A 25,534-nucleotide genomic window follows, 5' to 3' on the forward strand; every position below is an offset into this window, starting at 1 on the left:
GAAACAGAACAAAACAAAAGCCCAACACTTCTATCCTGTAGTTGTGAGGCAGTTGAAAACTGCACTCCCCAGGGCACAGGTGCCCTAGGAGCTGTAAACTGCCTTAGGGACCTGGAATATTTCTTCCTTGCGTGGCATTGTCCTGAATTTAGAATGTGGTCTTAGCTATTAACTTTTATAGGCTCATGTCTGTAAGGCCATCTCGCCTTCTATGTCCAATTCTTATTAGAATGTCTTCTTTTCCATGTTGAGGGAAATAACAAGAACTGAGAAATAGAATCCTTGTAAATCGTGATTCACCTTTGGGCATGGGCAGCCAGCAGCATGAAATTGAATAATGATATTTTTAATATTCATGGAGTAGAGAACATCTGAATAATTACTATGTTAAAACTATTATATTAATTACACTGGCAGATAAGACAGATTGTATATGAAAAAATGGGTTCTCTGATTTTTCCTATGTGAACCTTAATGATCCCTTGAAATGATGCATGACTCCACTGTCTACAAATATGTTATACGGGTTCTCTTTTTGTGCTAACTATTCAGTGATACAGGAAGGGCAGAAATTACTCTCCCCCTTTTACATGTGTGGAAACTGAGTCAGTGAGGTTAAGCAATTTTTCTAAGGGCTCACAGTCACTAAGTGACTGAATTCACATTCTGCTTTTTAGGTCAACACAAAAATAATCTTTATTACACGTTACTGCCTATCATAACAGGAGCTTGGGATCTACTTTTCTGGGACTCTTTAGGAGCTATAGAAGATATCAGCCTCAGGTTCTCTTTTTATTCTTTTCAAAATCATTGTATTTCATGTTTTAGAAGGTAAAAATGGGGGGGGGGCACGCAGCAGAAGAGTATGTATTTTCTGGGCATTTATAACACTGTTCCAAAGACAGTGGCTCTCAAACTTTAGTACACACAAAAGTCACTTGGGAGTTCTTGTTTAAGATACAGACTCATGAATTCTTGCCTCAGAGAGTCTTACTTTGTAGGTCTATGGTAAGCCCCAGGCATCTGCATTTTCATAAGCATTCCAGGGGATTCTGGTGTAGAAGTCCTACATCTTAAGAAACACTCAGTCCAAGACCTACAGATCTGTTTTTCTTAGCCAGAAAGAGGAAAGTTGAAATAGTGTAAATCTAATCACTTCCAAGAGAATTATGCTTATCCTGGCCTGACAATGTTTGTCCAGTGCTTGAGCACATTACAGCATATTTAAAAATAGCCTGAAAATTATATTCCTTGAAAAAACAAATTATATAGATATGGATAGATACAGACATCTCTCACACATAGATATACAAAAATACACTCTACGAAACTTGTTTCGAAAGAACCTGAACTTACTATTTCTCCCTGGAGTTGACCCAGCCCATAAGTACTAAGAGATAATACCCCTCTCGAAATTCAGTAGGCTAATTTCCTCACTCATTACCTTGTTCCACATTCTCCACTGTCCCATACTGAGCCAGAAGTCCATCCAACACCTGAAAAAGAAAGCTTCAATGTCAGAATGGGAAAACAAGGCCATACTCACAAAAAATGGTTACAGTGATATCCCCTAGCAAATGAATGAAAGCAAAACAAGGGCTGTTACAGGAATAATCTAATTAAACTGATATTTCAGGTCTTCCATAAAAACAGAACTGAGTAAATATACATGACTTTCATTTGCTTACTGGCTCCCAAGGAATCTGTTCACTGAATTGACAGCAGAATTTCAGAGTCTTAGTAACTGTTAATCTCATTCATCACGATTTTGGGAACCCACTTACTGCTCTTGAAATGAGAAGCAGAATAAAGTACAAGGCTCACTTGTCCTTCTGAGAAGATTTAACCATTCTTCCTTCGGTTTTCTTCTAGAAATCTCCTTGTTTTACAAAGTAATGGGATGTGTGTGTTTGACATTTTCTATAATAAAAAGTTTTTTTAAGTAATGAAAACATTAGAACATTCTCTTTCCTTTAAGGCTATTTCGATTTCATTTGGGTTGGGGAATAAAACAGCAGACAGTTTGTTTTTAAATAATGCAATAAGGACACTCTTCATAGTCTATCTCATTTTATTTTAAGGTAGCAATTTTATAAGACGTTTTACAACTGAGAAAATGTTATCTTAACTGTTACTCATAGCAATTAATTCAAAATAAACAAAAAACCTGCTCAAACTAAAAAATAACCTATTTTTATTGGCTTTCATGGATTTTACTCTTTTTCAAAATCATAATTTGGAAAGGTAAAAATTTTACAAAATTATGAGATGAAAAAATCACAAAGCAGATATACATTTTGTTTCAAAGTCTGTTGGTACTTGGTGCTTGAGAAGACAGAATATGAGAGAACAAAGTGCACATCTTACATGATGAAATGGACAAATACGACCCCAAACTCACAACAGATCATGCACATTAGGGTACTGAAAAAAAAAAGAGACAGGACCTAGAGGCTTTGTGGGACAAGTCTGAGGCCTCTAATTCTTAAATGTGAAAGGAAACTAAAAGAGGGAGAAAATGTCTCGTTAAGCCATTAAAAAGTCAGATGAAAAAAGAGAGCAGGAAGACAGGAAATACAGAAGCAACATTGGCTTACCTCCCACTGCAGGTGAGGAGGGATGTTTCGAATCTGAATTCTCCTGCTCCTGTAAAAATAAAAGCACATACTATAACACTTTTCCAGGACACAAAACTTAATCAAACGGCAAAAACAGGCTAAGATCATAATTTGAGTTCATTTTCTCACTGTGTTCCTTGAAGCTATCAGCAAGAGATCCCCACTGTGAATTATGACCAAAAAATAAAAAACAAATCCAAGAAGTCAGAACAAGCTAAAGAAACAGTTTAATGCAGATTTGCCTTTTCAGTTTCCTACCAAAGTAGTTAGATTTTAAACTAACATACAGGTTCTAATTACAGAATTATCACTGTCCTCAAAATATATGGTCCTACAACTGACCTACTCCAAAAAATACCTAGGCTCAAACATGATGGGTGAAATCACATGTATCATATTAAACAAGATCAAGTTAGTTTACCTCTTATCTTACCTCTTATCAAAGTCTTTTTAAAAATCATTTTTATTTCTGGATAATACAGTCGTAATTCAAAAATCAGAATACTATAAAAGGTATACTATGAAAAGTCTTATTCCCACTCACCCCCTTCCTCATCTTTTACAGACATAAACACCTTTACTTGTTGCTTGGGTATCCTTCAGTTTCTTCATGCAAATAATAATAAATAAAAATGTAAATTCTCATTTCCCCCCTCTCTTACAAAAGTACTTGTATATTCTACATACTTGCAGCATCTTTCTTTTCTTCTTCCTTCCTCCTCTTTCTCTCCTACCCTCCTTTCTCCCTCCTTCTCCACCCCCTTTCTTTCTTCCTTTCTTTCTTTTACCTAACAATAACATATTGGAGATCTTCCTATGTTGGTTAATAGAAAGTGTCCTTATTCTATTTTACACTACCTGGATGTGCCAAGGTGTATTTAACTTATTCCTATTGATGGACATTGGGTCTTTTCCTGCCTTTTTATTTAGAGGATTTTTTTTTCTAGGACATCCTGCCGGTCTAATAACTGAGTAGTTTAAATGGTTTCGTTGTTTTTACTTAAGTATTAACATTAGATAAGGAAAAAAAGAAATATGAGAAAAGAATTTTTCTATCTCTTGAGAACATGTTAGGTCCTAGAAAGAAAACACAAATCCGCATCTAAATATGAGAGAGGTCATTTTAATAGAAGAGCTTGACATTGAAATCCCATAAATATTTATTTTGGGGTTGCAAGAGAAGGGGTGTGATGACCTCAGTGTACCCCAGTTACTTTTTCTTTCTGTCTGGTGTCAGAGGTACCAAATAGTAGCTATACAAGCCACGTTTCTCCATGCTTTAATCTGGGCAATAGCCCCAGGAAAAAAGAAATGTTAACATTCCTGCAAAGAAAAAAGGAGAGACACAGAGAGAAGTGTACAGACAGAGGAAAAGGGGAAACAAACAATGAAGTAGAGGAGGGGCTCCAGTTTTCTCAGATCTTTATTGAATGTAAGGAGAGCCACCACTTGCACTGATCCCATACACTTCTATCTTATTTCTTAAAAATGAGAATGCATTCATGCTTTAGCAGGGCTGCTGAAGTGACTGTACAAGCCAGTTTGTAGAACCTCTAATATTTTATCAGGGTAGGAAGGAGGAAAAAGATCCAGGAATTAACTTCTACCTTTATGTCATGAAGGCTCTATTCTGACACTGCTTTTGGCAAAAGTTCATAATAAAACTGCTGACACTACCCCGTCCAGTGGCTACATAAAATACTCCACAAGATGTCATAAGCCTAACTAATGATGGAAAAGGCATCGGCATTTGTAAGAAAACTGAAATTTTCTGAAGAAAAATATTTTGTTATCTCCAAGTATAAACACTGACTCCAAGTGCTAACCAAGAATTTACTGATAGAAATCCTAATGGAAGAAACTCATGCATGAACATAATGAGATCCTAACAAAGACACCTACTGTAGCAGTGTTTGTAAAAAACAAAGATTGCAAAAAACCTAAATATCCACCAACAGGGGGAGAGTAAGTAATTCATAGTATAGCCATACTATGGAACACTATACAGCTGTTAAAAAGAGTGAAGTAGATATATGTGCACTTTCAGAGGGAACTCTCGAAAGCACGCTGTTGCAAGAGAGCTAATTACAGATTAAGTCGATCCTGTCTTTCAAGTGCGAAAAACAAAATTACCTGTTATTAAATATGTGCATAGAAAAAGGAAGCTACAAGCAGATTTGGTTGGCAAAACGGGACATGTACTTTTTATTTTAACTACTTCTATCTTGTTTGCTTTTTTAAAAAATTAGAATGTATTCGCGTCTTACTTGCTTTAAAAAATTAACAATTTAAAACTCCTACTCAGGCTGCTTTAATAAATATATACAAGATTTATTTTTTTAAGTACACTGGAAACTGCTAAGTAATAAAAAAGAAAGAACAAAACCCAAACAGCACAATTTTTCCATAATTAGGTTAGATATTCTTCTTGAAATATTATTTGACAGAATATTAACTTATTTCGCAAACCCTTTGTTCGCAGTACGTAAGGAACCAAACTGCCCAGTCCAGGTTATCTCAAATCTGAACTAAATGGGCCTAAAACATTGATGTTTCCCTGCAGTATCTCATGTAGAAACTGCACATCAAGCAATCAGTTTGGTACATGAAATGTTCATTAAGCAGGATTCTAGGAGAAATCATCTCTAATAAGCTCATCTACAGCATCTCTAATCTTAGAGAAGGATAGAAAGAAAGAAAAAGAACCAAGAACTCAAAAAAGGGAATTGGAGACCACTAAAGTACAAATGAAACTGGAGCTTGCTCGGGTCATTTGGGAGATTATGCTGAGAGACTCAGGATCAGGAGTCATCAGGATCCATCTGCTAATTCCTATGGCATCATCTGGATGCCATGCCTTCTTGTCAGGGTACCTGGGATGCCTGTCCCCTTCTCCCCTGGGAGGGACTTCTGCATGTCCTTCAAAATCTAGCTCACACGTGCATTCACTTCCAGGATGTCTCCAGCAGAACTGTTTCTTCTGAACTCTTTAGCTCTCATAGTAGTTCACTCTTTGCTATAATTATTTATCTGCTAACATACCCACCCTCCTGATTTCCTCAAGGACAGACTCCTTGTTTACAGTGTCCTGTGCAGCATGGGGTCAAGTGCATATAGTAGAAAAGGAGAACACAGAACCCCAAGGACTGGGTAAAGCTCTGTTATTGGTGTCTGTTGTCTATTTATCATGTAGACTCCCCTGACATCGCCCAGAAAGGCGAATTGTCTATTTCTCCTTTGCCAGATGGTCAGGAGGAGAGGAAATGGGGAGTTCTTTTACCTATTCCCTTCAGGAAAAAGAAAAAAAAAACACAAAAACAGTGTTCAGCTCAGTCTTGAACAACAAATGTGGATCCTTCTTCCTTTGAAATTCATAAAAGTGTGCCTTGCTTTAGAAAAAAACAAAACAAAACACCCAAACTAACAAAATAACTTAGGAAAGTGATTGGGTATAAGGAAATAATTATTTGCTACTGGAAAAAAAGAGTATCACAGTTCCTCTATTTTAAAAACGAAATCAAGCTTATCTAAATATACATAAATGGCATTTCTCGTCCTCACTGCCACGGAACTATTACGGCAGTCTCCTAGCTGGTCTGTGTTCCATTTTGTGACTTTCTCCTCTCCCGTCCATCCTATACTCGGCTGCCCGTGACTTTCTAAAACACTCATGACTGGTTGCTCCTGACTTTTTTGAATGAATCCCTGTCGCCATGTCCAAATTCTCTGCCTTCTCCACCTCTTTATCGTTAAACACTCTTGTCTCACGAAACTGCTCAAACTTTGTGTGCTTCCTCCTTCACCAAAAATAGTTGTTACATCTATAGTTTATGTGTGCCAGGTCTGAGCCTTCAATACTCTCGGTATACCTTAAAAACAACAGTAAAAAGGGTAGTAAAGAGTATGGCTTCGATTTTTTTTTCCTTTCATTTTAACTGAAAACAGAATAAGACCTATAGTCAAGCAGAGGGAGCCCTTCAAGGTAGACACACAGGGTCTTTCCCCATGGCTTTGGGATTCAGAAATCTAGAACTTTCTACTCTCATATCCAAGTAAGCTAAGTGTTTTGAGTGGGAAAGGGCAAATAGCTCAGGCTCCACACTACCAGGAAAAGGGTAAGACAGTTGACTCTTGAACAACACAGGTTTGAACGGCGCAGGTCTACTTACACACAATTTTTTTTCCAATAAACATAAAGTCAGCTCCTCTTTATCCCCAGGTTTTCCATCCATAGTTTTGACCAACCATGGATCAAAAACAGTATTTTCAATATATGGTTGGGAATGCACAGATGCAGAGAGATGACTGTTCTATGCCATTTTATGTAAGGACTTAGCATCTGTGAATTTGGGTACTGTGGGGGTTCCTGAATCAATCCCTTGCAGATACTGAGGGACAGCTGTAGTTAGATTTTTGGGTGAAGTCACATGCGGATTTTCGACTATGTGGAGGCTGGAGCCCCTAACTCCTGCATTGTTCAACTATACAGCCCTACAGCCACATTGCTTGGCTGGGGAGCCTTGTACACAGACTGACTATGATTCTGTAACTGGTGGTTGTGGTATACATGTGTAGGCAATCAAATTTTTAAGAGCTACAAAACAAAATATACTTAACCCGAACTCACCTATCTCTAACTCATTTAATTGATGGTTTCCAAGGCTCTTCAATACACAGCACAGGGTACGCTTTATGAATATATTATCTTTGTACTGTTGATGCCCAGAGGAAACAGGAAGCTCCAAATGAGTGAATTTCAGATAAAGTAGATGTCCACTGTTATACATTTCAAGAGCCTAGCAAAAATTATTTTGTTTGGTACAATTTTTTGCTTTAAACAACTGGCAATCAACCAGGGAAATAAAATCATATTTTTTTTAATTTTTAAATAAAATCTCTGATTTTATAGAACCACTTCACCTGTACTAAAAAAAAAAAAAAAAGTAAAAATACCTGCTTGCAAGTGGAGAGAGTAATGTCATCATTTTCAGGCATATGGTCAATTAGCCACAAGTCTGATCAGCCACCTTGGGAACCCTAACCCAAGCCTTGACTATGATGGGGGATTGAGGAGAGAACAAAGTTAACAAATTGTGGGAACCCAGCTTACAGAATCTCAGGTTCCACTTGAAAATTAGGCCAGCTAAGTCTTAGAGGATCCCCAGGTAAACTGTAAAAGAAGCACCAAAATAAGCAAAGACAAGTTCTGTGAGAGTATTTGGGCTAAAATGAGAGATTCTACCCAATTAGGTCTCATTTGTTTCTACAGCATTCTGAGCTCATCAGATGATAAATGGTTCTCATCTTGGAGGAAAATTATAGCACCACGGATTGTGCATTGTCTGTAAGAGAGGCAAGTATGCTAATCGACTCCAAGGACTGTGGTAGAGCCAAGATTGAAACTATCAGAGGTCTCAGCCGCTCCCCTCCTCTAGTGCTATGGCAGATTCCACTGCATTCCGTGCCCTCTTTAGTATGTGTTTGAGGCACTTTATCTAGAAATTCCTCATTATTTCTAGAAATTCCCCCTTAAAACTTCTGAACATTCTGTACAAGGGACATCATGTGCTAAACTGAACTAGGACATAGGGCTCCTTGGAGAAGCAAATGAATAACTGGTTATAGCCAAATATAATCCTTTACCCAACTTTCTTTTAAAGTTCTCTTCCTCCCCTCTCCCCTCTTCTCTACCTCTCTCTACCGCACCCCCCCTCACACGCACGCGTGCGCGCACGCACACACACACACACACACACACACGGCACAAGGAATGATTAAGAGTCAAGAAAACAAATCGTTTAGTCACTTTGTTACAAAATTACTAAGAACAATTGCCTCTGCCTCTATGGAATCTAAAATAAATGTAGTATAACAGTTGTTAAAAAATGAAATGCTTTCAACATAAAAACTGTTGCAAAATAAACAAAAAGAGGTTTTAGGGATTTTTTAAGAGAAAAAATAAAGTCCTTGTGAATATTAGCAGTGTTATGGGCCAAATCATAAAAAGATTAAATCAGATACTGCTGTAAAGGCTTTGAGCCAGGAGACTGCAGATGTAAACCCTGTAACTTCTCTTGCTCTATGAGCTCATGCCCACAAAACCATAAACCTCCAAAGAGCTCTAACATATTCATGCTTCATAAACATTCAGGGACAGGATCTCTTGAAAGTCCACTGCTTGAATGGCACATAAATCAGTGAATGGGCTAAGCAACGGTCTGTGACTTTGTACCTCATTTACCTCCTATGCCCTGTCTCAAAGAGTCTACTAGCTCTTAAGAAGGTCTTGACTTTTTAAGAGGTTGCTAACACAATTTCAGATTTCCCTTCTGAAGAAAACATCAGAGATTCTTAATTCTTGTGGAAGGAGGTAGAAGGACAAAAGAGAAAAGCCAATGGGATAATTAGATGATGATTAGATGTTCATGAAAAGACAGGTTAGGCTGCTACTCCTGGGCAAGATGGTGAAGGAATTTCTCTATTGGGTTGGGGTACAGTGAGTAGAATCTGCATTAAATGACCATGAAGCTTCATACCAACTACAGGATTCTACAAATCTTTAGGAAAGGGGTATAAGAGGAAGGTTAAAATCATCATCTCTATAGTATGCTTGACTGTAGATTGAAACCACCATACACTGAGCTAGTGAAGCAGATAACCAGATTTCTCAGAGATTTAATATTTTAGCTCTTGAAAAATGAAGTCAATCTCTAAAATCTTCTCTTTTTAAAATTCATATTCACTTTTTAGCGAAGAGGCTTCTTTTACTAGAAGAGTGATAAATAGCAGAACTATTTGAAATGAAGACTAATGATCTAAATAATTAATAAAGGAAAAGCCTTAATATTTTAAAATAGAACAAAAACAAAAAAACCCTGACATAAGAAAACTGTGACCACTCTTATCAAGGTTTGTGTACAATTCCCTGTAGATGATACTGTCTCAGTTACTATCACTCCTCCTTAACTCATTTTGTGACAATATAGAGAAAGAAATAGTTTTAGTTTTAGTTTTACCAGAAATTTTCCAAGGGTATCAATGAACACTATCTCTTCTCCATCCCCCAAGTTATTTTATTTGATGAAATCTAATAAAGTTTCAGAGGTACACCCAAAACATTTGTCGCAGTCTTTTTAGCAAGAACTTTCCCCAAACCACCACTGCTACTTACAGAAATGGATGCTAAGCATCTCATGTAAGCCTTACCACTCCCCTATGAAGCAGACATTGTTATCCCCATTTTCCAGACAGGTAAACTAAGGAGTTGATAAGTTTTTTGTCTGAGTCTCACAGCTAGGGAGTGATATTTTTGACCTGTGGTCTGTAAGTTTAAATCTTTGCTCTGAAATGTCACTTTGAAATTGCCAATTCACCAATATCTAAATTGACATCTCAAGTATATATTTCAGGTCAATGAATTTTGGACAAGATGTGCCCCCTCAAGCAAATCCAAGGAAAATGGGTCTTAGGGATGGATTTCTAGTTTTTCCCTCTTAGTGGCAACCTCACTGTAGACTCTCTGACCAAAAACATTTCCTCCAAGAAGGGTTATTTTTGAAATTTCACTATAGTGGCTCACTCTTTGCTCCTCAAAAGAATTTACTTAAATAAATATATATTTTTATTTATCATTATTAATTTCTACAACACCAACACCTGGTCTTCCTAGGTGGTCTCCTATCCCAGTATTAACCAGGCCCGACCCTGCACAACACCAACACCTGATCTTCCTAGGTGGTCTCCTGTCTCCTATCCCAGTATTAACCAGGCCCGACCCTGCTTATTTAGCTTCCGAGATCAGACATTGGGCTTGTTCGGGGTGGTCTGGCTGTAGACCATGGACTGTGGCTTCACTGGGGCCCGAACCTAGGACCTTCTGCGTGCATAGCAGACGTGCTAATCGCTACATTATGGAACCACGTCCAAGAATTTACCTAAATATAAATGCCCTTTATAGAGGGTAACAAGGGCATTAACTAGTAAACTCCACAGGATCGGATGACTCCTGGTTGACAGTCAGGCTCTCCTGGCCCAGGGCTGGGAGTTGAGTATACATGCAAGCCTTTGCTATTATCACGGGCCTCAACCAAAGTTGTGCTGAATCTTATGGGGAAAAACACAGTTTGAGAATCCTCCTTAAAATACGGACTGCTGAATGGAGAAGGGTGGAGTGAGTCCTCAACAGGCAAAGTCCTCGGAAGGCTAGGACATTCATGTGTGTCTGAGTACAAATGAGCATTTGGATACAGACAGGTGAGATTTTGAGAGGTAAGGCTGAATTTTTGTGAGCCCCAAATCTGGATGCCAGCCTCCAGTTTTCAAGATCTAAACCGAGTAAGAACTGAAGGTATTTTCTTTAATGCTCGTATTCTGCTGTGATAAAGATTCCAGTTAACAAAACTGAACTGTGTTTCTAGAGAAGTGATTAATTACCCTCATAAGACCTTCAACTCATTATCTGTAATTAAGACTAACCAGGGTAAAAACAAATATTTACACATCATAATTTAAACCCAGATAAACATATAAACATAAGACAATACAAGTTATAACCTGAGCATATAAATGTTTGCCTTGCATGGAACATAGCAAATACAAAATCATCTTTGTAAAGGCAAAAGGAGCCTGTGCCTAGTCATCAACAACCATGCCATCCTTTCAGCATCTCTTCATTTTCAAATAATTGTTTTCTTTAGTTTTCCAAATAACACTCAAATCTGTCCCCTGCTTGCCTGCCTGCCTGCCTTCTTTTCTTCCTTCTTTCCTTTCTTCCTTCCCTACCTACTGTGTTTTTTATTTTTTTCCCTCCTCAGCCCAAGTAGCATCTAGAACACAGTGGGTTTTCTGCAATCAGCAAATTCACTGTATGTATTTGTTGCTGACAGCTGGGTTTCTTTTTCCTGGCCCACTCCATCCCATGTTCTGTCTTCCAACTATAAGAACACATGCTTATTGAAGACACTGACTCGTCTCCAACTAAGCCAACTTCTTTCACTCTGGTTTATGCTCATCAGCTCCATACAATAGGCTGCTGACTGGAAAACACAGAGGAAGACACTTCCTGACACAGTGGCCACTGCATACACTTCCTGTATTAGATGTAATGACTCATGTGGAGATGGTGTTTTCTTCCTGAAACAAGAAATACAGCAGCATGTCTTGGCTAACTGACGATACAGTTTCACAATTAACAAAAATTCGAGCCAGAAGCTTTGAGATCTTAATGTCTGGGAATGAGTAATAAACCAACAGCATTTTATTTCTGAAAAGAAGGAACAATTATTCCCAGTGGTTAGAAAAGACTTTGATCTTATTCATTACAGTCATGATGATGATCAAGGAAAATTAAACTCATCTCTAACATAGCCCTAAATCCCAAGTAACCAGAGACAGGCAAAAGAGGGTCAGCCAAATCACACACTCTTCCCTCGCAAAGGAACTCCTTCCCCATGCCGTGGTAAATCAAACAGCATTCGCCATCTCACCCATGAGTAACATCTCACCTACGCTGAGAATTGGGATGATGTGAACAATCCAAACCGCCCTATACCCGAATGTTCTGATTGGAGGTTAAATACTGAACATTTTATCTGATTTTGGAGAGTTAAATGATTTCTAAGATTAGGCTAACAACTTTTCCAAATTCATTTAACAAGTGTTCACTAAACACCTATTATATGCCAAGCACTTGGTTTACGTACAGTAGTGAACAAAACAAAAACGTCCTCATGCTGCTTACGTTCTAGGGAGTAAAAAAACAAAACAAAACAAACAAAACACAAGACAATACTGACCCTAACAACCCTTAGAACTCTATTGCATTTCAATAAAACAACAGAACATACTTTAGAGTTGGTTCCTTGATCCAATGACGTCTTCAAGGAAAAAGGCTATCCCTGCTGTATTTTTAGGTTTTAGCTACAAGTGGACCAAATATCTTCTAACACCTATTTCTGCACAGTATCTTTATAATGTAATTGTAGGCAGTAAATACAACACTCCTTGTTTCCCAGCACGGTGGGAAGTTAAAGTCGGAGTAAGTGTTTCTGTGCATAACAGCAGTGGGACACCTGCACTGCCACAAAGGGGCAAGCTTTCCTTGTCACCCAGGGTTTGTCCCTAGGCACTTAACACCCTGAGGTTTCCTCTGCTCCACGAAAGGGTGCTCTGGAGAAAGTAAAAAAGATCATAAGGAAAGTTACTTTTCAAAATTGGGAGAGGAGTTAGAAAAATAACTTCTCACAAACACCAATAAAAAAACAAAAGCACTTCACAGGATACAAAGAAAACAAATCAATGAACATCTTTGATATCTCATAAGATGTCGATGGAAAAAGAAAATCATTAGCTCTTTGAGTAACGTGACATGATTTGAATACAATGAAACCAGTCAACTTTAAAAATGGATGAATAAATTGAGAAAAGATGGCACATAAATTATTCTTATTTTAAAAAGGATTCATCATTTTAATGAGGATTCGTCTTAGGATCCCTTTACATCAATTCTAAAATGAGGCAAATTAGAAGGGAGCATTGATTTATAACTAATTTTGGGAGACTAGACTTGCACAGAGAATTTTTTCCAGTGGTGCTGACAGAAATGCAAGATTCCTGAACTATATCCTTCCTGAATGATGCACATCTCTCCCTTCCCCTGAACATCCACTGCTTCAGACCTGGTGATGCGTATCCAGTGGTCGCTCAGTATGGTTGATGAACTAATGAACAAACATGACAGGGTTAACATCTCTGGCACTTAAACATGAAATTCCTTCTAGCTGCCGATTCATATTTTCTTCTCGGTTCCCTGTCTTAAAAGGACAGAAAACAGAGCATCTGTCTCTCAGGTTTTGATTTTTCATCACTCTCTCAGGACAGCGCCATTAGCTGGGCAGGCCTCAGCAGGACCCATCAAGGGGAAGTTGCATAGAGGAGTCAATACCCGACTTGAATTAAGGTGAACAACCTACCTGGCTTAGCGGGTGACTACAGGAGGTCCTGCTACCACAGCTTCAGATTCCTTTTCCTATCTCTTCTCCCTTCCCTGGATGCAGCCCAGGTTGCTTCCTACTTCCAGGACCCTGTTTCTTTCTTTGTGGGGAGCCAGGTCTTCAGCAGCACAATTGAGGGAGGAAAGAGAGTTTAGCAGGTGCACTCCCCTCGGCTGTTCGCAGAGTCCCAGTCTTCCTTGGTATTGTGATGATGAGCTTCTGCCCTTTTCTCATTTGTCCCTCACCAAACCCCACAGAATTATGAGAAAGTCCTCCATAAACTTTTTGCAGTGCACTCTACAAATGTGGGCACTAAGGTCATTTTGATAGAAGCACAACACCTTCAAACTCCCCTTGCATCTCTCATTCCCAGCTTTTGGTCCCGATGTGTCCAGAAGAGGTTTTCTGGGTACCTGGTTTTCTGACTTCATCCAATGAGTCGTAAACAAATAATCAATTAGAAGGCATTGCATGAAGCCAGTAACGAACCCGGAGAAAGGCTATTGAAGTTATACAGAATCACCTGTGGATTCAGGCTAAACTCCCATTTCACGATAATTTCAGAAGCTAACAAGTATGACAGGCAATCCAATAGATTATACCTCTTTATTTAAGAGCACCTTGTTATTGTGCTTAATTCACAGTACTTTTTGTTTTTGTTGGGAAATGCAAAATTTGCACTATTCAGGCATAGATACTTGTGGAAATGCAAACACATTTATTTACTAATGCCTCTAAGAAAAGCAAAGGTCCTTGATTTCTTGGAGAACAACGATTTAAGAAAACATATAAATTTAAGTATATTCCCTGGATTTTCTAATTCGACAATTCTCCCCCCCCCTAATAAAACATTTTATTGTTACCAAAGGCTACCATTATTTCAGCACAACAGAGAGGAAGGTGCACTGAACTGGGAACTGGGGACCAGGGTTCAAATCCCAACTGTACCTTGAACTAGCCGTCACACAGATATCGGACAGTCATTTAACCTCTCTGGTTAAAACCTCAGGCATGAGGCAATTGACACAAGAAGTCAGGCAATTAGATGAGATTCTTTCTAACTCTAAGATTCACTTTGTTTTGTCAGCAAAACAGAACTGTCACACAGAAAAAGAGCAGCAAGAAGAGGTAATCTCCATGGACCCCAGGATACAAATAAGGTCTGAATTTTTAGAAATATCATTTCAACAAATCTTGCATTTTGGGGGGGGGGTCATAATTTTTAACAACCCAATAAGTAAGTTAGATGACAAAGTCCATAATATTTTATAATTTGATGGCTTATAAACCAAAAATAGTAAGTTTGTGAGTTTACCTGTATCACAACCCACTCCTACAGACACAATTTATCCCATTTCTTCCCTTTTCTATCTTATTGCAGAAAGCTGTATGTTTACACTACTCTTGGGTTATTCTTGCATAATCTCTGGTGCTTGGATTTTGAAGGTATAATGTTATTTCATTAAATTTACTATGAACCGAGGGTATGGCACAGCTAACTAGGAGCTTATCCATTTCCTATAGATATATTTAGGTCTTGGCGTGGGGTTGTGAATGAGGAGACTAGTAATTGCCTTCAAGGAACTCCACTGATGTTATAAACCACTCGATCAAAGCTTATGTTTCCACTACACAGAAACAGAGCTCTGACTCATAATTCATAGTTGGTTAATTAGTATTGCAGTGATACTCTACTTGTTACTACAACTCTAATCAAAATACCTCTGTAAAGCCCACATTCATATTTTTAAAGTAAACACACTTTAGCAGCAGGTAAGAGAAACTTAAGGCATTGCATATTTATTGGAAAAGCCTGACTTAATGGAAACACACTAGATAATTGTCCAAGGTCCTTTCCAACTCCAATGGTCTAGGTAACAAGTAAGTAAGAAAGACTTCAGAGGCAGGGAATTGGGGGCAGTGTGATGAGATATCAGGATGAAAACTGTTTATATTACATAGAACTCTTTCTAGTGGTTTTTATATGGTGATTCTGCAGATCTCAGCAAATCTGGACACACATCTACCACTCAACTGGTTTCTTTAAAACAAATTAATTTTTTTGAAAATAAGTATCACATTTTTTTTTCTGCACAAAGTTCAAAATGTTCCAAAATATTTTTTAAAAAGTAGAAAAATTCACCCTTCTACACCTATCCTCAGCCCTCCAAGTCTTAATACCACTTTTTTTTTATCATTCCAGAGTATTTTATACAAAAGCATGTATGTAAATATTTCCCCCTCCACCCAAATACAAATGTTAATGTTCTGTATGCTTTTTTCACTAGGAGACTGTTTCATATCCATATACATAGACCTGTATTATTCTTTTTGACAGCTGTATAATATTCAAATTTATAAATGTATCATTATTAACTGGTCCTCTACTGATGGACATATGACATTTCTAATCTTTTGCTATTTCCAGAAAACCAAAAATGCTGCAATGACTGTCTGTCTGTCTGTCTGTCTATCTATCTATCACTGAGTATATCTGAGTATACCTTGGACAATAAGCTCCTAGAAGTGGAATCACTGGGTCAGAGGGCTGTGTGTTTGTAATGTCAACATACAAATGCAATGTTGTTTCCCCACACATCTGAAGACAGTTATCAAATTTTGATTTCTGTTCATTCACAGGTGAAAAATACTTACTTGCATTTAAATTTTGATGAGGCTGATCACTTTTCATATGTTAAAGAACTTACCCCACCTCTCGCACCCTGGAAAACTCCACTGAATTCTTCCCTGCTTTTATTCAGTATTCTGGCAGGTGGCTCCTGGTTTGATTAACTTCTTTCACTTCATTTATTTCACAAACCTTTACTGAGCATTCACTATGCTGGACGACAGAGATACAGGTGAAAAGCCTGTTCCCTACTGTAAGGAGCTCACAGTCTGAAGACAGCCAAGCAAGCAGTCTGTACCCTGCGTGCCATGCTGCTAGGAGACAGGCCTGTGTCATGGGGGAGGGTACTGAGCTGGCCAGACAAACAGGAAGAGAACCTGGCAGGGAAGGCGGTTCCTCAGCTGCGTCCTGAGCAGTAGGAGGCAGTGCGGCCACGTGAACAAAGGTAAGGGTTAAGAGTATAGAGGAGTCTAGAAAGGCCTTTCGAGTCAAGGGAATAAGGTACACAAAGACATGGTAGCCAGGGCGTTTGGCCAGAGAGGCACAGAGACTATGTCCAGGGACGGGTAAGAGATCAGGCTGCAGAGTTGAACCATAAAGGTGTTAATCCTTTCACCAGGCCCAGAAACAAATCATCAAGCCCCACACAGGGTCAGTGAACACGAGGTGAAACACTAGGAGACATGTAAACACAACCCTCAGCGTTCATTTTCTTTTTGGAAACTGTTCTCTTCTTACTGACTTCCCTCCTTAGAAAAGAGAGCTTTGTGGGTCTGAAAATGCGTGTGCAAGTATAATTCTCCCCTCTCCTGTGGCTGTGTGCATCCTACGACTGGGGCAGTCTACTGATAGAGCCTCACCTCTCTTTGTCACAGGGCTGTCAGAAACACTTAACCAATACATTAAGTTCTCCTTTACCTTAAAATAAAAGCATCCTGCCAACTACAGTTATAATACTCTCCTGTTTCCAGTAGGTATTTACCATACTTCTTGAGTGTAACAGATAGATCAATAAAAAATATCAAGAGTATTTTAGGTAAGTGGAAGGTATGACTGAATGGCATACATGATTGTTTTAAAACAAATACATTAGAACTTTTATTTTTTAAATCCACATAAATAATGCCTCCATCAAAGTCATGCTCTATTTACTTATTGCAATAATGATTCTTCTGCCCAACATATTTTTGGAATTCTTTTATTGATATTTTCTGCAGTATCTAATAAATACTGATTTAACTGATTTGTCTTTGTTCTGTACTACAATCTTATGACTATGCTCTGTGTTGAACAAAATATGCCTCTTTCTTCTTCTTCCTCTTTCTATATTCAATAGACACAAAACAAAACTCAGAGGCCTCTCCAATGCCTTTGCCTCCTTAGATGCCAGGACTGGCAGGTTTGCCACCATGACCATGTCACCAACCTCTTCTCATAAGTAGATTCACCTCCACTTTCTTTTGGGGGAGATTTGAGAGGAGCAGTGCCAGGGAGAATAATACCCTTGGCTTTCTTGAGCTCTCTGGTCTGGCTAAGGAGAGGGTATTTACTCAGGGCCAGGCTAGTGCTTAGGGGAGCCAACCCCATAACTGATCGTAAGAATGGGAGCAGGAGGCATTCTTTATTTCCAGGTTGTGTCTGGTTAACATCAGGTGCAAGGATCAAAATTTCATGGTAACCGAGGGGAGGCTGCCCGGCTTGGCAGGGTCACTGTGCCCACAGCCCATAGCTAGTGCCTTGTCTGTCCCATTTATCACAACCCTCTCTTTATACTTCTGCTGCTCAGCCAGACTCTACCCCACTGTGATTTGTTCATCCCACCATCCAGTACTTTGCATGCTCAAGGGATGATTATACACAAGTAAACAGATTGCAGGCATGGCTGCCCTTTAAGCCCCTGTAATCAGGCCTCTCAATTCAAGCCACTTTGGTCAGGCTGGGTCACCTGAATATAAAAGGACCACTCTGTCTCTGACGAAGCTCCTTGCAGCCCTTTGAATGAGAGAACGCTCATTCCCTGAGGGTTTGATAATATTTACCTCTCCGTCTACTGGGAGGTCATGGGCAGAAAGGTAGACTAGGCATCAGGACTGCTGGCATGGGGCCACCACCCGGATATGTGATTGTAGCAGGTTACTTCTTTTCTCTGGGGCCAGATGGCCTCTTTCTACAATCCTCCTCGGTGTCGAGTATTCTCCAGTCCCGCCGGCTGTCTTTCCTCAAGGACAGAACAGATGCCTTTTCCTCCCATAGAAGCGTGTGCAAGAACTAAGTTGTCCAGGCATAAAAACCTTTGAAGGAAGAATTTCTGTGCCGTGAGTGGTTTATTCTGAGAATAGGACTCAGAGTTTTAGAAATCTTCATTCAATGACATAGATAGACAGACTTTAATCTGTGAGCCAAGAAAAATGGTTTGTAAAGGCTAGAGAAAAGAACCCCATGGCTAAGAACTTGTAAAAACATCTATAACAAACAAAAGTTCTAAGGGAAAGACTGTGAATCAACAGGATCACAGGAGGTGGAGAGTGAGCTTTGAAACAGCAGAGAATTAACCAGCTAAAGGGCAAATGGTGCAGAACGCAACTGCAGGGGGTGAAACACATGAACCCAAGTGGCACCTGGAGTCAACAGAGGACAAGGAGACCCATTTTCGTCCCAGGCCTGCATCACTGGGGACAGCCTAGCCTACCATAATCGTGTTTTCCAGATGGCAAGTAGGGACCACCAAGATTCATTAGGGTTTATAAGGCCAAAAACTCTGGTCTTGGGAGGCAGAGAAGACGACAAGGAAGAGAGAATAAACAAGAATGCCATTGCCATTACCTTCACTGACAGCTCACACAAGTTGAAAATGCAAAGGGGTAATGTGGATGGAAAGCCCACTACCACAGTCTCTGCCTTCCAGGAACCTCCCACCCAAGGTACTGCCGGTAATAAAACCAGTGCAGACTTTACCATTACAAAGCATTTTACATATGGCATTCCATGTAATTCACACGCTGGTCGGTGGGCCAGAAGAGAATTTAAGTAACTTGGCCAAAGTCTCTCAGCTGTCATACGATAGGACTAATTACAGAAATTTCATAGATATTATTGTAAGAAACTATAAGAGACGTTTTGAAATTGCAGGGTTCCAAGGACAATAGTGTTCATACAAGGCACAGGCATTGTGTTGGGTGCTCTACGTACACCAACTCTAGTGCCTAAAAGGGCCCCACGCTGGCATCTAGCCTGGCCCAGACAATCAATACCTGACTTCTACTTGCTGCATGAGTTAACGTGGGTTAAGTATTAACCGTTTGTACTTTGCACTTGGCATATCTAAGGTGAAGCTAGGAATTTGAACATAGGTCTGTCTTTTCCCCAAATCTCTGGTCCTTTCATTCTGGTAGTGTTTTTAGGTGGCACATGAGACACATGCAATCACTGCAGATGGTGGGAAAATACAGCAATAAAAAACAATGCATCACATTTCTAATACTTTCTAATATTTTATTTTCTAATATATTTTATTTTATATCAAGAAAAAAGTCTCAGTTTGGGGCCGGACAGTCTTCAACACCTCTACAACACTAATCCTCCCTCTTAAAAAAAATAAGGTGTTAGGCTTAACACCTTCCAACTAGCAACAGTAGCTAGATTTTAATAACATTTTGTTTTCAGTATATTGTTTTCATGGTTACTTTCTATTTATTGCAAATGGTACTGGTTTTCCAATTATATAAGTTATACAATTTCTTTTTAAAGTATTAGGTTAAGGTTTTTAAAGGGGGATCATTTTTAAAAAGGGTAGCTAACAGTGCAGGTAATAGAGATGGGGCAGAAAACATGAAAGCGGTATACTAATGGCTAAAATTTGCAAATGTTGCTCTACCATACAGGCTATCAGAACACAAATGTTTCAGTCCAGTTTTGAGTCAGTGCTCCTTTGTCAGTACAACAAATGAGCCAAATAAGGTTCTCTGGAACCCTCAAATCTGAGGCTTCAGGGTTCTCAGCCAGGCATGTCCCAAACATGATCTCTTGCATGGGCTACACTAATGAACAGCATATATTCAGACTGGCCACCGGTCACGTGAACAGGCATCAGGAGTGGATATTAACAGCTGTTTGGCCTGGACGGGGTCAGCAAACTATGGCCCATGGGCTACATTCAGCCCAAAGCCTGTTTTTGCAAATAAAATTTTATCGAAACACCCACTTATTTACTTACGTATTGTCTATAGCTGCTTTCCCACGACAATGGCAGAATTGAGTAGTTGTGACAGAGGTCATATGGACTACAAAGCCTAATATATTTATTAGCTGGCCCTTAACGACAACAACAAAAAAATTGCCGACCGTTGCATGGGGGAGGCTAGACAATGAAATTTAAGAAGATCAAGGCCAAAGGAGGGTGTGAGTGGAGTTCAAGGGCCAGAGTAATAACTTTGCCAAAAATGAAGCCAGAAACTCCGTCCTGAAACTGGCATATGAAACTGGCAGAAATCTGAGTAGAAAACTGAAGTTTTAAGAGCAAAGCATAACCAAAACTTGAGAAGCAGAGGTGAACATGGGGTAGTAACACCAGAATTAGTGATCTTGCATCTTTGGAGTCAAGCACCACCCCTTTGGTGAGCTATTCTCAGCCTCCCAGACCTTCTCAAGGAGCTGCGCTTGCAGTTTAAAGGAGCTATGTCCTTGAGAAGCCATTTACACCATGATAGGATTGTGATGGTCAGAGACAAGCTTGGGTGGGAAAAAGAAATACCAAATTGTGCTTGGGCAAGGGCAAATAGAGTACATCTAATGGAGAGACAGATGAATACTAAGTCGGGACAACTACAGAGGCCTTATTCAATACGGTGAGGAGTTTGCACTAACATAGTTGTCCATGGGAGATCACTGCAGGCATTTGAGCAGGGCAGTCATTTGTAATTCCAGTTACTTATGAGGCAAAGATAGTAGGGAGTGACAAAGGTCTTCAGAAGTGTAAGATACTACCCATCTTTGACTAACAATAGTATAAAAGACAAAATAGATTGGGTTTGCTGGAATAAAGGTGTTAATAAGATAGTTATCATTAGCAGTGAGAGAATCTGCTCAAATTTGCTACAGGCTCAAAACCGCCTACGCCAGATCTTCTTTTATGTGCTTCATCTCTTTTGCAAGGACATTTCTATGAGTTAAACCAAAAGAAGGCAGTGATGACCTTGAAGTGACCAGGAGTGTTGACTGAAGAGTAAAGGCTGGAGTACAAAGAAGTGAACCTTGATAGAAACAAACTCAAATGAGAGAAGCAAGCTATAGGGTACAAGGACCACTACTACATACTTAAACTGGGGGCGGGGGAACGATTTATGGGTTTTGCCAATTTCAATGGTGTGAATACTCTTACCATAACTAATTTAAAGCAATTAATGTGATGTCACCACACAGAAGTTGGAAAAAGATGCACACAACTGGCTCTGGTGAGCCAAGCAAGCCTCTTCCAACAAAGCACTGGACACCCAGCATGATGCTCACGGCAGCTCTTCTCTTACCTGGATGACGTGAGAGGACATTGACAGGTCACTCGGGAGCCACGCTGCTGAAATCACTCCACTCATTGAGAGAGTTATTGAGAGACTGAGCTCTTACAACTGACATTCTCAAAAGGTTTTTGAAGAATCTCAGTTTTGGATCTCAAAATAACTTCATTCTGCAGATAAGGAAAGTGAGGTCCAGAGCTTCAGAAATGCTTGCATGGGCTACAAGGCATGGCTGAGATCATTAGACTTTGCATGATCAGAAACATATCCTGAAACCAAGAAGGAGAAACTGTAAAGTGAGAAAGTAGTCTACAAATGGCCAAGTCACATCAAAGTGCAGCTGATACAAGACTGGCAAATTACTCCACGGGGAGTCTGGTCAAAGAAGTGAAAAGAAAGATCGCCAGGATGTCCAGAAGTTCTGTGTGAGTGTATGTGAATTTGCGTGTGAATTTCAACCAGTTAATGTCACACGTGAAAGGAGAGACTCATACTCTCTTCCTTCCAAGTGTTTTTTTTTTCCTCTCTTAATTTCTATGATTAAAACTTTAAATTTTGCTACTTCCTCACCTCAGCAAATTTATTAAAATTTTATTGGAAATCAATTTCTTCTCTAAAAACTGTACTTTCATGCTGGTTTCCTCCAGGCTAATAAAACGCTGTCCACCTACCTAGACCTCAAGTAGGTCTCTCCCATACCTGTCTTCCTCCTCCCTTTCTGTCCACCGCCCCCCCCACACCTTTATCTAAGAAGGCATGAATACCCGCCTAGTGAGTTCACTCTGTCATTAGGTCCAACAGACCCTGGGGAAAATTCACCCATGTTAGCTTTCTCTTGGCTCTCCCTGCTTACAGAGAAAGCTCCGCTGGCAAGTCAAGGCAGCCTTCTGGTCTGTAAGGTGCATTTCTTCTGGGTAGCAGAGAGAGTATGCCTTCTATTTACCAACTATTCACTCGCCACTAGCCGCCTCCTTGGCAGCCCTTAGAAACTTCCAGGTGCAGTGTTTGTTGATCTCCATTTTGTAGGAGGTGAAACTGAGGCACAAGAAGAGGAGATCACTGTCAGGACAGGCCACAGGAGCAAGATCAGAAATAAGAGTGATTAAACTTCATGGGTTATTTTCAAAGATCATCTCTTAATACAGCATTGCTTTCCTTCACTACTTCCTTCACCAGCCACATGTGAAAGGAACCCCTAGTGAAGGACAACATTGACAGATTTAAGTTTTCCATGTTATGTCATTTTTGCGCTTTCTGGGGGAGTACAGTGAGCATGGAAGTACGTGATACAGTGGGAAGGTGGAGACGGGGAATTAAAGTGAGAGGCTTGCATGCTCCAGACTGGGATGATCAAACTAAGAATGACCATTCTGGCAGAGGCTGCAGAGACTCCAGGAAATGACCCTCGCTGAACTCGCAGCTCACTGGGAAACTGTAGGAACAGCCTCTTTACATCGGGGCTGATGGGCACAGAACTTAGACCTGATGCCGTGTAATTATGTAAATATATGTATGTATATACACACACATGGACATATGCAGACATATACATAAAAACATATGCAGTAGGTAGTTCCTTTCTGCAGTTTCAGTAAACTGCAATCTGAAAATATTAAATGGAAAATTCCAGAAATAAATAATTCATAAGTTTTAAATTGTGCACAGTTCTGAGAAGCGTCATGGGATCTCATGCCATCCTGCTCGGTCCCATCCGGCACATGAATCATCCCTTTGTCCAGTGTATCCACACTACTCACCCTTAGTCACTTAGTAGCCGTCTCATTTATCAGATCGACTGTCACGGTATCGCAATGCTTGTGTCCAAGTCACCCTTATTGTATTTAATAATGTCCCCAAAGTGCAAGATAAGCCAAAATGCCTCCTTTAAGTGAAAAAGTGAGTACCATAAAATAAGATATTGAGGGAGACCACATTCACATAGCTTTTATTACAGTACATTGTTATATCTGTTCTCTTATTATTAGTTATTATTGTTCATCTCTTATTGTGATTAATTTATAAATTAAAATTTATCATAGGTATGCATGTATAAGAAAAAAATTTGGTATATATAGGGTTCAGTACTATCTGCAGTTTCAGGCATCTCATCTACTTGGGGGTCTTGGAATGGTACGTATCCCTTGTAGATAAGGGGGACTTACTGTACATTTATATATACATTATTATACATAATTATGTAATTATAATTGAGTTACAAGAACCTACTATGATAGGATGTTTTCAAGACCAGACTTTATTATAAGGAAAAACTGTTAGCCATAAAAACATTATTTTGTCTTATCCACAAAGGGATATATTCTCTTTCTCTTGCTTTTGCTAATTAAGAGTTGAAAATTGTTGAAATGTTTCTTGTTGGCTAAACTGGAGAGAAGACAGTAAAATTTAATGGAGAGTCACAAATCTTAGGAATTAGGATCCACTGAGGTTTATGTAGGAAGGGGAAAAGGTTTGTGGATATGTTTATGATTCCTTCAAATCTAGTCAGCCACAGCCCTCACCAGAGATACAATCAAAACTGTACAAATAACTAAATTTCTATTCTTAGGAAATGATATTAGGTCATATTTTCAATACTTAGACCTTACTGTTTGGCTCCATGGAAATCTAGATCAAGAGTTTATCAGATAAAGTTATCTCCACAGAGTCATGGGGCTGAGAAGGTCCTCAGGGAAATCCCCTCATTTCATAAATAAAAGGACACTGCATCCCAGAGAAGTGATAGTTTTGAGGCTGAGAAGCCACATCTTCTGAGTCTCAAGATCCCCGAATCTTCTTCCCACCCCAATGTCTCTGCTGGCAGCACCAACTCCAGTCAATCCTTTAACAGACACAAACAAGTACTGGTGTTCCAAGGACCATGCCAACCACCTCGGGAGCACTGGAGTGTCTTTGATATGCCCAACTTTCAACAAGCACTGAGGGCTCCAAGATGAACAGCACACAGTTTGTTCCCTGCTGGAACTCCCTGGAGAGTGAGGGTCATATGGAACTAAATAACAGATGGGTACAGAATGGGGTGAAGACCATTCTAGAAGAATGTGTAGGAAACTATGAAAGCTCAGCTGAGAGGCCATAGCCAGCACTGAGAGAGAGAGTAGAACCTGACCTGAATTGCTGAAGAAAGAGGAGGCACTATCCAAGTAAAAACAGGAGCAAAGGGCACTCACCCTGAAGAGAAAGGAGCATGAGTGAGGTTGGGAGGCAACACCAGGTAAGCAGGTTCAAGCTGGGAAATCCCAGGGAAGCCAGAGATGCCAAATCAAGAGAGAAGCCAAACTACACAGAGACAAATCCTCGTAACTCTAAGTGAGGCTACAATAAGCATGAAGTCAAAGCAAACACATGCCGGAGTCAAGGAGTCCCAAATGGGCACCCAGAGCAGGTGGGAACGAAGAGAGCAGGAAAGGTCAGAAGAGGAAGTGCTTTCGCTCATGTGAAAGAGCCCAGCTGAGGCCTGAAGAAGCAGAAAAGGCAGATGCAGAGACAGTCACCAAGATCATTCTCTGGGCTCTGCTTGTCCAGTGGGGCCACATATAATAGGACTAAGCTGGTTTGAGCCATCGGCCAACAAGAGTCTTGTTTCCCTTGAGCTGTGAGCCCTCCAGGACTGCACGTGGACAAGTGGGGAGGGTGCAGTCTAAACTAAAACTAAGTCCTAGTAGATTGTAAGACGGCTATCCTTTTCTCCCTCTCTCCCTGCACCTGGGCTTTTGCCCTCCTGATGGAAGTTGAGACAGTTTGGCCTGGAGGTTAAGATTGGAGTCA

At 39.8% G+C, this 25,534-nt stretch overlaps 1 protein-coding gene across 5 annotated transcripts in view; it reads right to left on the bottom strand.

Annotated features, from left to right (window-relative positions):
* Positions 1-25,534, bottom strand: part of IGF2BP2 (insulin like growth factor 2 mRNA binding protein 2) — a 149,826-nt gene that overhangs the window by 43,357 nt on the left and 80,935 nt on the right. For all 5 annotated transcript variants that reach the window (XM_025042242.1, XM_025042241.1, XM_025042240.1 and 2 more), the window contains exons 4-5: positions 2,598-2,646; positions 1,445-1,496 (exon numbers count right to left, since the gene is read on the bottom strand). In XM_025042242.1, the coding sequence (XP_024898010.1) occupies positions 1,445-1,496; positions 2,598-2,646 (101 nt within the window). The remainder of the gene's footprint in view (positions 1-1,444; positions 1,497-2,597; positions 2,647-25,534) is intronic.

Source organism: Pteropus alecto, unplaced genomic scaffold (genome assembly GCF_000325575.1).
Source record: "Pteropus alecto unplaced genomic scaffold, ASM32557v1 scaffold88, whole genome shotgun sequence".
In the NCBI taxonomy this organism is placed as follows: domain Eukaryota; kingdom Metazoa; phylum Chordata; class Mammalia; order Chiroptera; family Pteropodidae; genus Pteropus; species Pteropus alecto.